The sequence below is a fragment of the Physeter macrocephalus genome, chromosome 5 (assembly GCF_002837175.3).
Source record: "Physeter macrocephalus isolate SW-GA chromosome 5, ASM283717v5, whole genome shotgun sequence".
Classification (NCBI taxonomy): domain Eukaryota; kingdom Metazoa; phylum Chordata; class Mammalia; order Artiodactyla; family Physeteridae; genus Physeter; species Physeter macrocephalus.
Window position 1 is genome coordinate 16,384,112 of NC_041218.1, and position 14,412 is coordinate 16,398,523.

The window sequence follows — 14,412 nt, forward strand, 5'->3', positions numbered from 1 at the left end:
GTGTTTAGTGTTGTCCCAGAGGTCTCTGAGATTGTCCTCAGTTTTTTTCATTCTTTTTTCTTTATTCTGCTCCTCGGCAGTTATTTCCACCATTTTGTCTTCCAGCTCACTTATTTGTTCTTCTGCTTCAGTTATTCTGTTATTGATTTCTTCTAGTGTATTTTTCATTTCAGTTATTGTGTTGTTCATCTCTGTTTGTTTGCCTTTTAGTTCTTCTAGATCTTTGTTAAACATTTCTTGTATTTTCTCAATCAGTGTCTCCATTCTGTTACTGAGATTCTGGATCATCTTTACTGTCATTACTCTGAATTCTTTTTCAGGTTGATTGCCTATTTCCTCTTCATTTATTTGGTCTTGTAACATTTTACTTTGCTCCTCATCTGTGACATATTTTTTGGCCGTCTCATTTTTTTTTTTTTTTTTTTTAATGAGTGGGATTGTATTTCTGTCTTACTGGTTGTTTGGCCTGAGGCTTCCAACACTGGAGTTTGTAGGCTGTTGGGTAGAGCTGGGTATTGGTGCTGAGATGAGGAACTATGTGAGACCTCACTCCGATGAATATTCCCTGGGGCCTGAGGTTCTCTGTTAGTCCAGTGGTTCAGACTCGGAACTCCCATTGCAGGAACTTCGGCCCAACCCCCGTCTCGTGAACCAAAATCCCACAAGCTGCATGGGGTGGTGGTTCACTTGGGGGTTCCTCCCGTCTCCTCGGGCATCAGGATCCCCCACCAGTGGACAGCACGTGCCCTAGTTGTGAGGAGACGCGAACTCGGCGTCTTCCCACACCACCCTCGTCTCAACCAGTTAATTGCCTTCTGGATTATGAGGCATTTAAACAAACAGAAATAGGGAAAGGAGGTTAGTGGATGCCAGGGTGAAGGCTGAGAGGGGAACCAGGGCGGGGCTCATGTTTTGGCTGGGAAGAAGTAATTGGTAGTATAATCCTCAGGGCTGAGGATTGCCAGTCAACTCCACAATTTCTTTTGTATTTCTTTACCTAAATTTGTCAAAGCTTTTCATTTTTCTTAGTCTGCTAGGGCTGCTGTAATAAAATGCCATAGCCTAGTGACTTAAACCATAGAGATCTATTTTCTCTCAGTTCCGGAGGCTGGAAAGTCCATGATCAAGGTGCCGGCTGATTTGGTTTCTGGTGAGAGCTCTCTTCCTGGCTTGTAGACTGCTGCGTTCATGCTGTGTCCTCAAGGGGGGAGAGAGAGCGAGCTTGAGAGTGCTCTGTGGTGTCTCTTCTTATAAGAACACTAATCCCATCATGAGGGTCCCACCTTCATGACCCCATCTAACCATAATTACCTCCCGAAGAAGGCCCATCTCCAGATACCATCACATTGGGGATTAGGGCTTCCACATATGAATTTGGGGGACACCCAAACATTTAGTCTATGACAATTATGTTAGCCCAAATTTCAAACATGTTGAAACTCAAGTGCTTTTTAGAGGGTTAACCCTTTAATTAATTATTAGTCATTTATACCAAAGTACCAAGAAGGATCTGAGAGTATGTTTTGATAGGAGGGTCAGAGAAGTGATTAAGAAAGCTAGGATAAGAAAGGTAGGATATAGAATAAGGGAAATAAATTTGTCCTCAGTCAACCGAGGAATACTACTGCTAGGAATTAGGAAGCACATTGAATCCAACTAGGTAGGGGCAAAGAGAAAAGTGGTTTTGTTTGTTGGATCTATGTACTTACTCATGGAAAGGTTAAAACATGGATGGTTTTGAAATATACTGAATCTGGTACTAAGGACATTCAACTTTTTGGTTCCACAGAGAACAAAACTCTAATGCTCAGTAACCACATATGGTTATTTAAACTTTTAAACTTTAAATTAATCAAATAAGATAAAAACTCAGTTCCTCAGTCACGCAGGCCACATTTCAAGTACTCGATATGACATGTGGCTAGTGGCTCCTGCATTGGACATGCAGAAAGGTCTGTTGGACATTGCTGCTCTAGAGACTTCTGAGGCCCAGATAAGGCAGAGAGATCATCCTGCTGCTTGTTATATAAACACACACGCAAACAAGTACACATGCCATGACAAGCCATAGGGTTATGACTGCTCAATATGCCGTGTCCATTGCTTGAGATGGATTGCAGCAGTAGGTGTCATTTGGGGGCTTTTGATGGCTTCTTTACTGTTTCCCCTCATTTTCCTATTTGATGCTAAGTTATACTTTTGTCTAATTCACAGAGAACATCAGAGAATATGCAGTGAACTTTGGCACCACTATCATTAAAATCAGTTGCCACAGATAGGTTGTATTTCTTATTTTCAATTCTGAAATACTATACATATATATACACACATATATATGTATATATACGCACACACATACATACACACATAAACACACACATACATGTTCTGTTCATAAATGTTCATACATATATATACACACACCTATACATACATAAACACACATATATACACACACCTATACCCCTATATATATACACACATACATATATGCACATATGTATGTATATAAAATGATTAGTAGTAAAATGGGCATTCATGTACCTCCCACCCAGATTAAGAAACAGAACAAGTGTCTCCCCTTATCCCTCTCCTACTAAGATAACCCCAGTATACAGATTTTTGTACTTGCCATTCTCTTCATAGGTATATATTTGTCACCAATATATGCATCCCTAGTTCAGACAGAGTGGCTTTGAAACACCAAGTAGCAATCCTAAACCTCCCTCTGCAAGGAAGCGATGATGCTTTCACTTTTAGTTGAAGGCTTTCGAGAGAGCTCAAAAGAGTCTCAGGATTACTGTCTGGCTTTGGCTTCCCTGAGAGTGCCCATGAGCCCATTCTACAAGGATTTAGTGAGCAAGGTCATGACTGCCTTCTGGAAAGCATTTGGCAGGGTGTTAAGGTGGGTTCTAGCTATCAAGTGGAACTATGGTTAGAGGGGATGGAATTCTTTGAATTTTTCTGCCTCACGGTGACCTAACTCTTTCTCTCAAGAACAGGTTAAGGCAGAGCTCATCTGGGGGTGATTGTAAGAAACTGGTTCAGACTCACTTAGACATTCTATCCTTTGGTTGAAAGATAACTCTCCAATGTTGATGAGACTCAATGTTGACAGCTCTCTACATCTCTGCCTATTGAGTCAGAGTGCCCCAATATATCTGTCACCCTAGACTCTTCTAGCCCAATCCCCTTAGAGGGGTTTTTTTTTTTAATCTTTTCTTTGTTGGATACCCCATTTGTTATATCCCCTGCGTTCCTCATTCTTGTTGCAAACGCAACTTTTGTTGGTGCACGTTCTGCAGTAACTTTTTAGTAGAGCGTGTGTCCTTTATTCAATCCTTGGACTAATTTGATAGTTTGGATTATGTGTAAAAGTCTTATAATTCTGAACGCATTGTTTCTTTGGTTCTCTGACTGTACAGTTGCCTTTGAGAAGTTTAAAACAGTCTAATCCCTGATCCTTTCTTTGCCATCTAGTTTTTCCTATTTGGAAACTTGTAGACTCTTCTCTTTGTTCCCAATATTCTTAAACTTCAAAATAAAATGTCTTCCTATTGTTCTTTTGTTATTATACTTGTTGGGCCATTTCAAGTGGGAAACTGATGTTCTTCAGTTCTAAGAAATAGTCTTGATTTTTTTGTTTGTTTCTGATAATTACTCCTCTGTATTTTTCTCTAGTTTTTAGAACTCCTATTATTGGAATGTTGGACCACTGGACCAGTCCTATTGTTCTTACCCTTTCCCTCCTATTTTATGCCTCTTTTTATTTTTGCTCTTCTTTTGTGGAGATTTCCTCAACTTCATCTTCTAACCTTTCTATTAAACTGTATTCTATCAAATTTCAAGGACTTGTTTGTTCTCTGAATGATGCTCCTTTTCCTTTTTTTTTTTTTTTTTTTTTTTTTGTGGCACACGGGTCTCTCACTGTTGTGGCCTCTCTTGTTGCGGAGCACAGGCTCCAGATGCACAGGCTCAGCGGCCATGGCTCACGGGCCTATCCACGCCGCGGCATGTGGGATCTTCCCGGACCGGGGCACGAACCCATGTCCCCTGCATTGGCAGGCGGACTCGCAACCAGTGTGCCACCAGGGAAGCCCCCCTTTTTCTTTTTCTTCTTCATATTCTTCATCTTTTAATACAATCATGTTTATATTTCATGGATGGAATATTTTCTCTTAACTCTGAGTATTCCCCAGAGAAGAGTCTTCAGATCTCTTTCTAAGAAGGTAGGGTTCTGGCTGCCAGGTTTTGGAGAGTCTAGTGAGAGAAGAAAGTTGGGGATCTCTGCATTCTGTAGTTCATCAGTTAATCCCCATTTTCTGTGAAGTAACTCCACCTACCAAGAGTGGGTGGTGGAATCTAGAGATTTAATATCCAGTGCTTCTTATTTTAGCTGCAACTGATGTTGCCAGTTTGCACATCTTCCGAGGGTTTTGCAGTGTAAATTAGTTCTTATCCATCCTCACCCATAGTCTAGGATTAGACTCTATAGGGGCTCTGAGTCAGTTACCAATTTTCCATATGCTTTATTCATTACCATTTTCTCCTCACTGTTTCTCCTCTTTTTTTGTTGGTTTATGTCTTTTTAAAATTCATGTGCTGTAATTTAGTAGCATTTCTGGTGCAAGAGAAGTAAGTAAGTGTTAAATCTGCCTTCTTAATCTAGAAACCAGCTTGTTCTTTATTGCTTAGCTAGAACTTGTAAACTCCGTTTGACCCCTGCAATAAAAGTTCCATTATGTACTATAGGTTGAGTATTGGCTGATGCTTATTGGAGTCGAATAAAATCTCTAAGGCTAAAATCAGATGAATCATCAAGATCAGGAATAGTAATGCTAATGCTTGGGTGATAAGTAGTCTCCCTGCTCCCAATTAAGATGAAGGAAACTTCAGTGAGGTTTGGCAGTTGGTTGTCAGCAGTGTAAAAGGAAGGTGGTCATTTTCCACAAGTTTCTGGTTTCTCTTCACCATGTAAAGTCTCAAATGGAAGTGTCAGATTACAATATTTTTGTACTACAGTTATCTTTACCCTCGAAGAAAGAGTAGATGTTAGTTTTAAGTAAACAGGATATAACTTAAGGAACTACTACCAGCTAATCCTTGTAGTATGATAAATTGAAAGATAGATGATTGGATGTATCCATTTTCTAGCTCAAGATGCTCAAAAGTTAGTAAAGGGAGTGAGGGAAAACTAACATTGATGTTCTGGTTATTCATTTTTAAATATAATATTTAATCTTCACAAAATCCTAGAAGATACCTATTCTAAATACTATAGCCTTCAATCCAAGGATCAAAGGAATTGAGGAAGTTGCAAGACCAAACAGCAAACATGAGTAAGTTGTAAGACCAAAGCAGCACTGGGTTTTGAATCCAAGAGAGAATGACTGTAAATTCTTTCTGTACCTTCATAGGATAAATTTGACAACAGTTGTCAGTAATCATGCTATGAAATTGTGGTATAGGATGCCTTTTTTTTTTTTTTTTTTTACCCCAACTGAATAGCTAATATCAGTCAAATACACCATTTCTCTTAATCAGCTTCTTGAGGAATAAGCAAAGTTGCTGATTTTATACCCTTAGTAGAAATGAATGACACATCTTTGAAAACTTTTTCCTAGACGTCTAATTCACTATTTTAGGTCTGGAATATCCAATCTAATTGTAGTTTAAAATATCTGCTACCAAGTATATTGGATTTATGGCCAGACTAACTTCAAGCATTGATAGTCAGAGGTGTTGACCAAATTCCTGCGTTTCCATATAATGTGTCTCCTTATTTAAGTAAATAGGTAAATATTAATGAAACTTTATTTCTCTACATTTGCACATTTGAAATTAAGAGAAAGATTCTTACATGGATTCTCATGATAATTATAGCTGTATTCTATTTCCACAACCTTTGATTTACTTTCTAGGCTAAAATTCTAGGTTTTCCTCATCATTCCTCAAGTATTAGAAATCCTTATTCTTCTCTTACCTAAGTAGGTCACCTTATTTGGACCTATTTAATAGTCTAGCTGAGGATGATTACTTTAGTCACGACTATTAGGGATCTCTTTATTGAATTTCCCTTTCATTCCTTTCAAAGACGCATGATTACCATACTGAAGACTTTTTGGATATTTCTGTATATATTCAAAAAAGGAGAAAAAGTATTTTTCCAGATTATTATTCCCCCAAACATGTGATACTTACACGGTTCCTCACCCTTTTGCTTGCTGTTCTCTTGCGTAGCTTCTGGAAGAATAGGCAAAGGCAAGCTCCAACCCAATGCACACTCTCTACTTCTGCTCCAAACTCTTCTTCTTTGTCTATAGTGGAAAGTAGACTTAGCTCTTAAAGACACATTTTCTCTTTCTCACTTGAACAGGCCCTGAGCTTGTCTTCCTCCTCCCCCCACAACCTTTTTTTTTTTTTAAATAAACTTTTATTGACTATCTACCAGACATTGAGGTTGTAAAAGGAAATAAGTCTTATTCCTGTGGTGAGAGAGTCCATACTGATTCATAGGCTTACGTAGTTCTGCAAGATGATGGATGCCTTCCAGCTTATGTTTGAAGCACTTTGGGAACCTAAAATTATGAGGTAGTGGTATTGATCTCCCTAGTGGAACCAATCTAGGAGGTAATGTTGAGAAGCAAACTCTATATCTTTTTCTCTAGACAACTCTTGCTTCTCTAAAAGACCAGTGGGGCTCCATATCCTTCAGAGAGCCTAAAATCTACCCTCCAGGCAAGACTTAGTCCCTCTCTCCTATAGTTTTCAAGTGACTAAGTTCATACATTTACCATAGCCTATGTTCCTTTTATTATTTTTTATATGTGTGTCTTTTCTACAACTTGGTGAGTTCCTCAGGATTTTCCCATGCATTTAAATCTATTTTATTCTCTGTATAATTCATTTTTAAAGCCCTAGCACTTTGCATTTTCAGACCTATTTATTGATGATGAGGCTTTAAAAATTCAATGCATGAAAGATTTTTAAAAATCTTTAGTGGACACCACTGTCCTGTCATCTCCTTGTTAATCTCTAGTTGGTTGCTTCAAGATTTTGAAATATTTTTTAAATCATGGGTTTAATAGTATAACTGAATTTTTAAAGTCAGAAATGTACACATACATTTTTTTTTTTGAAGTTTTGGGAAGGAGACTATTTTCAGTCTTGCAGGAATCTTGTGGTTTTATCTGAAGTAGGAGTTTCTATCCACTAAAGCCATTGTATGACATTTACCACCACCTAAAAAAGGTATTTAAGGCATGTAACAGCTTCTCCTCATTGTTTTCTGAAGCCCTGCTGCTACCACATTTACACTGACCGTCTTTAAAATCAGTTGGATTTTTAAGCTATGAACCTTCTAGAAGCTTTTGTTTTTGTTTTTGGTTTTGGGTTTTTTTGCGGTATGCGGGCCTCTCACTGTTGTGGCCTCTCCCTTTGCGGAGCACAGGCTCCGGACAGGCAGGCTCAGCGGCCATGGCTCACGGGCCCAGCCGCTCCGCGGCATGTGGGATCTTCCCAGACCAGGGCACGAACCCGTGTCTCCTGCATCGGCAGGCAGACTCTCAACCACTGCGCCACCATGGAAGCCCTAGAAGCTTTTTTTTTTTTTTTTTTTAATGTTCCTTGCCTATTTCATTCTGGCGTTGGCCCCCAGGTAACAACAGTGCCTTGAGTAGCTCGAGTCTCTTAAATAGGGAACTGTTGCAAAGTGACATAAAGATTAAGCCCCATGCATTTAAGAGGGAAAGGGGTAAGTGTCCAGAATCATGATTTTTTAATTCCTCTCTGGTACTTTGGCTCTTGCAAATGCAGGCGTAAATTAGCAGCTGGCTGTGAACAGCCTCTGGCCCTGTCAGTCTACTGTTTCCATGACATTATACCTCTTTTCAGGGTCACTAAGACAAAATGAAATGAAGGCTGGCCAGGTGGCAAGGGGCAACATGGATCATGCAAGGAAAGAATATGAAAACTGCACAAGTAAAGAGACTGAGCTCATAGAAGAGGTGCCGGGAGATAGTGAAATATCCAAAAAAACCAATTATATTTATGAGAGGTCTTTTTTAACCATAAAAAATGCATTTATGCCAAAATAGAAAAATCAAATATGTTATTTTAGACTTTTCTCTTTCCTTCACCCTTAGCCATCCCTCTGGGTATTCTAGTTGTGCGTGGAGACTGTGATTTGGAGACTTGCCGTATGTACATAGATCGCCTGCAGGAGGTGAGTTTCTTTAGCCAATAATTTATTCTGCTCAGTTTTCCATTTTTGTCAGTAATTACCAGCCATCTATATTTACTTCTAAGATGATGCATTTGGGGAGGAAATGGAAATATGGTGGCCTTCTCTTTCTTGTCTCTTAAGCATACACCGCATCTTCTCCCTCCCCATCCCCACTGCTGTTTTTCCTCCTCGGGTGGTTGGAGTGGGAAAGGATTGATTGGGTTAAGTACAGCACCATGTTGCTCCAGTGTGATCCATAACTATAGCCTGGAACTCCTTGTCTTGCCAGACAGCTCACCTGTGTTTTTTGAACTATACAGAATTTCAAAGGGCACTGATAAATAATAAAGGAAAACAGATTTGGCGTTACTTAATGTTTTGCATCTAGTACAGACTTCTGTCAGAGACAGCTAGATTTGTTTTTAAATGTAACTTCTACAGGAAAGAAAAACCTATATTTCAAAAGAATTTGTGTCAGAACACAAAGGAATAATCTATTATTTTTTTCTCAATCTGGTCTTACCATAGAGAAAGAGAAAGGAGGAGGTCTCATATGTGACATTCCCATGAACTTGAACTGCACCAGCAAAGCCAGGAGAACCCAGATCCATCACTGCAGTGGTCATGGGTTGTTTTTGCAAAATTTCAAGGGAGAGTATTCAGTGTCTTGTTCTACAAATGGCAAAAAGCATAAACAGCCACTTCTTTGTCTTTGTTTCTTGGTGAAAGATGCACATTAGAATCAATTTTCTGGGATGTGGTCTAGACATTTATATTTTTAAAGCTGTTGTGTGATTTTGATAAATACTCCAAGATGAGCAACTCTCTTCCAGACAACACATTATACATAAGTAAATATCACAAATAAAGAAGATATATAGTGTTTAAAATCCCTTCAAATTGTAGCTACTTAGCTTTGAACATTAGAGTCTGTTTCTCTTGGTGGAAATAAACTCAGGTAGGAGGCATAAAGGAATGTAAAAATTACTAACTTTTCTCTTCAGCATTGTGAAGGATAGAGATGGAACTGGGAATGTAGAATATTTTGAGATAGCTGCCAAACTGTGACTACTAATAAGGGTGAGAGAAGAAAAGTCAACAGAGTTTATACTTGTGGCTTCATTTGGCTATTTTTACCGAAGATAAATTTAACGTGTTAAAATTTGTGAACTTTTTAACATGTGACTCAGGTCCAAATCAATCCTAGAACATACGGTAACTCATTTTTTCAAAATAATGTTGGTCTTTTATTGTGGAACTTCCCTCAAAAAAAAACCTGCGATAAAAAAAGTGACTCATAATTGATACCAAACTTTTTTTTTTTTTAAACACTTGGGTAACTTAAGATTCCACAGTAGCAAAATATATGACTGATGAATTGATTTTGTTGAAAATTAACTTACTGTTATGCTTATCACATCAATATTCAACAACTAAAAGTAGGATTCTTAAAAAAAAAAGGAAAGAGCAAGCACAAATAAAGAGGAAGAGTTTTAAACTTGGGCTCAGAGAGTAAGTTGATAAAGCCTGTGGGAAGCAGGTACCCAGGTAGCCAGGATTGCTGACATCTGTAAATAGAATCACTATGCTGGTTAACAAGGAAGCCTGCAGGACATGACAGTGGTGACAATTTAGTTATAAAGCTTTATAAAGGGAGCCTGGCTCTCAGAATCTTCCAGTAAATCCTCATTAATTTCAACCCTGTTAATTTGCACGTCGTGATAACGCAGTGGTAGACAGTGATTTTTTCTTTTCAGTCTGTGAAATCCTGTGTTTGCCAAGCAACTTATCAGTATAAACACAATTATCATGACAGTATGTTTTTGGTCTTAGTTAAATAAATTCTTCCTAAGTGCCTAAGGGGACTTAAGTAGCTTACTGCACAAGCCAAAAGTCCAGATGCAAGTTAAATAGGACCCCCATTTATTACAACAAAATTGCCTGTCTTTTACTTTTGGTATTCTCTATCCTTGAAATTATATCACTTACCTCTAAACGCTATTTAGGATTTATAAGTTTCAATAGCTAAATGGCCTTTCTTCTCTTAGTCCAACTGGGTGTGCTTTTATTATTTTTGGCATTATCTTCTTTGTTTAACCTTGGGGGACTGGGGAGAGTAAGATGCTTTCCAGATGGGCTTAATAATATAAAATTGGGCGTTTAGTTGATGGAGTTGAGGCAGCTTGTTCAAACTAATCTTAAGGTGTATGGGTTTTGTTTTGTTTTTTTCCATTTTCTCATTAGGACCTGCAGTCAGTTTCTTCTGGCTCCCAGAGAGTTCATTACCAGGTAACATATAATTGACTCTCCTTGTTTCTTACATTCCATCCAAAAGAAGTCCATCTTTCAATTAATGTCTCATTTGGATTAGAGTCTACATCCTCCCTTAGGGATAGAGTTCATTCCAAGAACCAAGATGAAGTTGGCATTCTGATTATTTTGCATTTTCCTGCAAAATGGACGGTCCTAGTCTAGTGCAAACTTGGGCTGTGGCTGTTCTCCCAGATCATTTAGGAAAGATTATAAAATGAAGTGCTTTCAGTGCCAAATACTAGAAAACTCAACTCAAACTAGCTTGACAGGGAGTCTGTTGGTTCACATCAGCACAAAGTTCAGATGCAGGGTGGATTTTGTGTACCATTTGGCCACGGTTCATAGCCCATTTTTCTGTTGGTTTTTCTGCTCTGTTCTCCTCTTTTTGTCACATTTCACCTCTGCACACGATGTTTTCCTGGTCCAAGATGGCTGCCAGTAGCGACCGGGCCTGTGTGTTTCTCATTCACATCCAGGAAAGTAAATTCCCTGCTTCTGCAACCATGAAACCAACTTTCTAAAATGCAATCTATTTGTCCCATCCTGATCTCTTGGACAGGATCCAATAAACCCAGCCTGTCTCTCTCTAATAACCCACATCCAGTTCCTGGGAGAACACTGTTACCCTTTGCCCCAACACTCTTTAGGAGTGCAGACTCTTCCCCACTTTCCCACCCTTACTGTGCGGTACAAGCCTCTCCAGCCATCCTTTTCCCATTAGATTTCCCAGGCATGATTTAGATACCAATGCACAGCATCACCCCAAACTGTAAGGGGCGCACGCAAAGCTGTCTGAGTTGTCCCATAAAAGCCCTTCTCTCTGAGAAGCCCGGTACCCTTGCTGGCTAGGAGGGGTGTGTGGGAGTCACAGCATGCTAATGACACCCTCCAAATAAATCTTCTCCTAGACCCTCTATACCTCCCTCCATGTGGGGGAAGGACTTAAAATGTCTAAATCTGGTAACACCTCACTTTGGGTTTTGGTGTCTATTACACTACACCTGAAACTCCTAGTTAAGCATCCTTTTGCCAAAACAGCAAAAAACAACTATTAAAAAAAACCTCTGTGACTTGTAGCTTCTAGGTGACTTTCTTCCCCTGCCAGTCGATAGCCTGTACCCTCAGTCACAGCAGCCTAATTATCCTGAGGCTGGATGGCAAAAATGGCCTTGGTGTTCTTGTTGGTATGTTTATTGCTCAAAGTACCCCACTATTCCAGAGTCCTGTCTTCCATCTGGCTGCAATAGAAAAGGTGATAATTCACTTAGGGTGTGTTTACAATGAGAAGATAAAGTTTACTTCTCGGACTGTTTTTTACCAACCATTAGAAGACAAATTTCTACTTTCTTTTTTAGATAGAGCACAACATTTCTTGTATCCATTATTTGCATATTTACCTGGAGCCACTATCTAGCTGTCATTTTTTAAAGTATAGTATTTTTAAAGTCAGAGCTGATTTCCACCCTTTAAGGATTGGCACTGGTAGCTATACGATTTTAAGAGTCTTCTTTTTTAGAATTTTTAATTTTTACACATGGACATTTTAAACCTTTGCAGTTAAACCGAAGTATCTAAAACATTTATTCTGATTAGTTTTATGAAACTGATACATTTATTTATTATCCTGGCTTATTCAATGTAGTCATTTTGGCATAAGAGTTTTGATATATGGATATTTTATACCATGTTTTCACATATCCACAGATATCAGGGGATGGTTGAGACTCTAGAATATGATAAGGGTATTTATTTTATTGATCATTTGTTAATAAAAACATGCAGAAGGATTAATGGTACTTATCTGTATCAAAATCTTTCTGTTTTTTGTTTATTTGCAGTAAGGTCAAACCCTGGTGTCAAAACTGCTGCATTATAAATGTCACTTCAAAAGTGACATTTATCCTATGTGGTCAGTGCACAAAAGGTTTGTGCACTGACCACATAGGATAACCAATGCAGCGATCAAAGATGAGTTTCAGGAGTGTTACTTCGCCCCACACCCCTCCTTGAAGAATTATAACAAGCAGGAGCCTTTTGGGTATTGAGAGAAGGTTGGAATAGGAGGTCTAGAGACACCCCAGAACTGCGCATTAAGCAGGAAGTTTAACTGAGGGAGACGGTGTTTGAATTAACATGGCCTGAGAGTAGGGAGAGGGTGGTGAGGAAATTTCCTACGCAGAGCGACAGAGAGCTGGTTGAGGTAGGGAGTGAGGGGATATAAACTTGCCCATTTGGCTGGGATCTTGGGCAGACAGGACAAGGAATGGATTGGAGGGATGGTGAGTAAAGAGTTCTTTTTTGGCTGTAGCAATTTTAATATGCCTATTAGATGCAAGAGGTTTTGGTGAGTAGAAAATTGGATGTATGACTTTCAAAGCTTATTGAAAAAATTCAGGCCTCGACACAGAAATCTGAGGGTCATTAGCAAATGAATGGTATTTATTTGAAACTATGAGGCTGGAGATCACTCAGGGAGAGTTTACATAAAGAAAAGGGCCCATTGTCACATCTGTCTACGGAGTGGTGAAGAAGAGCACAAGTTTAAGAGAACAATCGGTCAAAAAGGGTCATGGAAACAGACGGGCAGCTGGAAATCAAGGAGAAGGTGGTATCATGAAAACCAAAATTGAAATGTATTTCAAAAAAGGAAGAAGTAATGAAATGTGTCAGATGGTGTGGAGAGGCTGAGATGACATAGACTGATTTCTATATGTTCCCGAGGGTACGTATAAAATACATGGGGGAGGTGTATTAGTTTTATGTAGAAAGTGACAAAACCAACTGGCAGGAAATTTAGCACTAGATCTTTTGTTTCCTAATGCAGAAACTGGTAATATCAGCATCTCTAGTCTGCGTCAGTGAGAGTTAGAGGGTGATTAGGAGAAAGACGTGTAAGAAACATAGACAACAAAAAGCCTTAAATGCTTTTTAATGACCTTTCTTATGTATGCAATGGAGCTAAACATACTTGAGAATTAACTGTGATGGAATGAATAAACACAAGTAAGTTTAAAAACTTGAGAAATTCCAGTGGGCTCACTAATTTGCAGTTGGGATTTTAGCTGACGGTTTTCTAAGGCTAGAAAAAACTCAAGAGAAAATCAGCATTTGGAAAGGTGTACAAGTGCCCAAGACACCTTATTAGTGAGCCATATGGCATTTCCTAGCCATTTAAGCATTTCTTTGCTTTGGTTTCTTCCTTTCCCAAATTCATAGTGAATTGCCAACAAAGTACCAGGTCTCAAAAATGACACCTTGTATTAACCTAACAAGGCATAATAGGTTATACAAGAATATGCTGGATATTTATAGCCTGCTGAATATTCCTGCCCTATGCCATCTCTGAGGTCAAAACACTAAGGCCCCTCCATCCTAATGCATCTCATGTAACCTGTAACTGATAAGTTATAACTTGACAAGCAAAATGCACTGTGCTTGCAGATTCGGGATATTCTTGAGCTTAGCAAATAAACTAGAATTCATAGGGAAATTGGACTCTGCCTATCTATTTAATGAAGATGCTTCCTGAAGCCACCTACTATGAAATTATTCCTTGTCTGCTCCCTCCCTGGACTTCTTTATATCCCTTCTTAACTCCAAGTCATAAAGTTACTAAGGAATAGACGCAGATTCAACCATTCTAGTGATTGTCAACTGGGGGAGATTTGCCCCTCATATGGGACATTGGGCAATTTGGACATTTTTGTCTGTCATGACTAGGGGACATGGTACTACTGGAATCTATTGAGTAGAGGTCAGGGATGCTGCTAAACATGTCACGATGCACAGGACAGTCCCCTACAACAAAGAGTTATCTAGCCCCCCAAATGTCAGTCGTGATGGGTTTAAGAAATCCTGAGTCATTCTGATGGCTC

The 14,412-nt window shown here is 39.0% G+C and overlaps 1 protein-coding gene across 4 annotated transcripts in view; it reads left to right on the forward strand.

Annotated features, from left to right (window-relative positions):
• The window catches only part of DGKI (diacylglycerol kinase iota), a 472,815-nt gene that overhangs the window by 375,140 nt on the left and 83,263 nt on the right, over positions 1 to 14,412 (forward strand). For all 4 annotated transcript variants that reach the window (XM_055084816.1, XM_055084815.1, XM_055084813.1 and 1 more), the window contains 2 exons: positions 8,145 to 8,224; positions 10,469 to 10,513. In XM_055084816.1, coding sequence (XP_054940791.1) covers positions 8,145 to 8,224; positions 10,469 to 10,513 — 125 coding nt within the window. The remainder of the gene's footprint in view (positions 1 to 8,144; positions 8,225 to 10,468; positions 10,514 to 14,412) is intronic.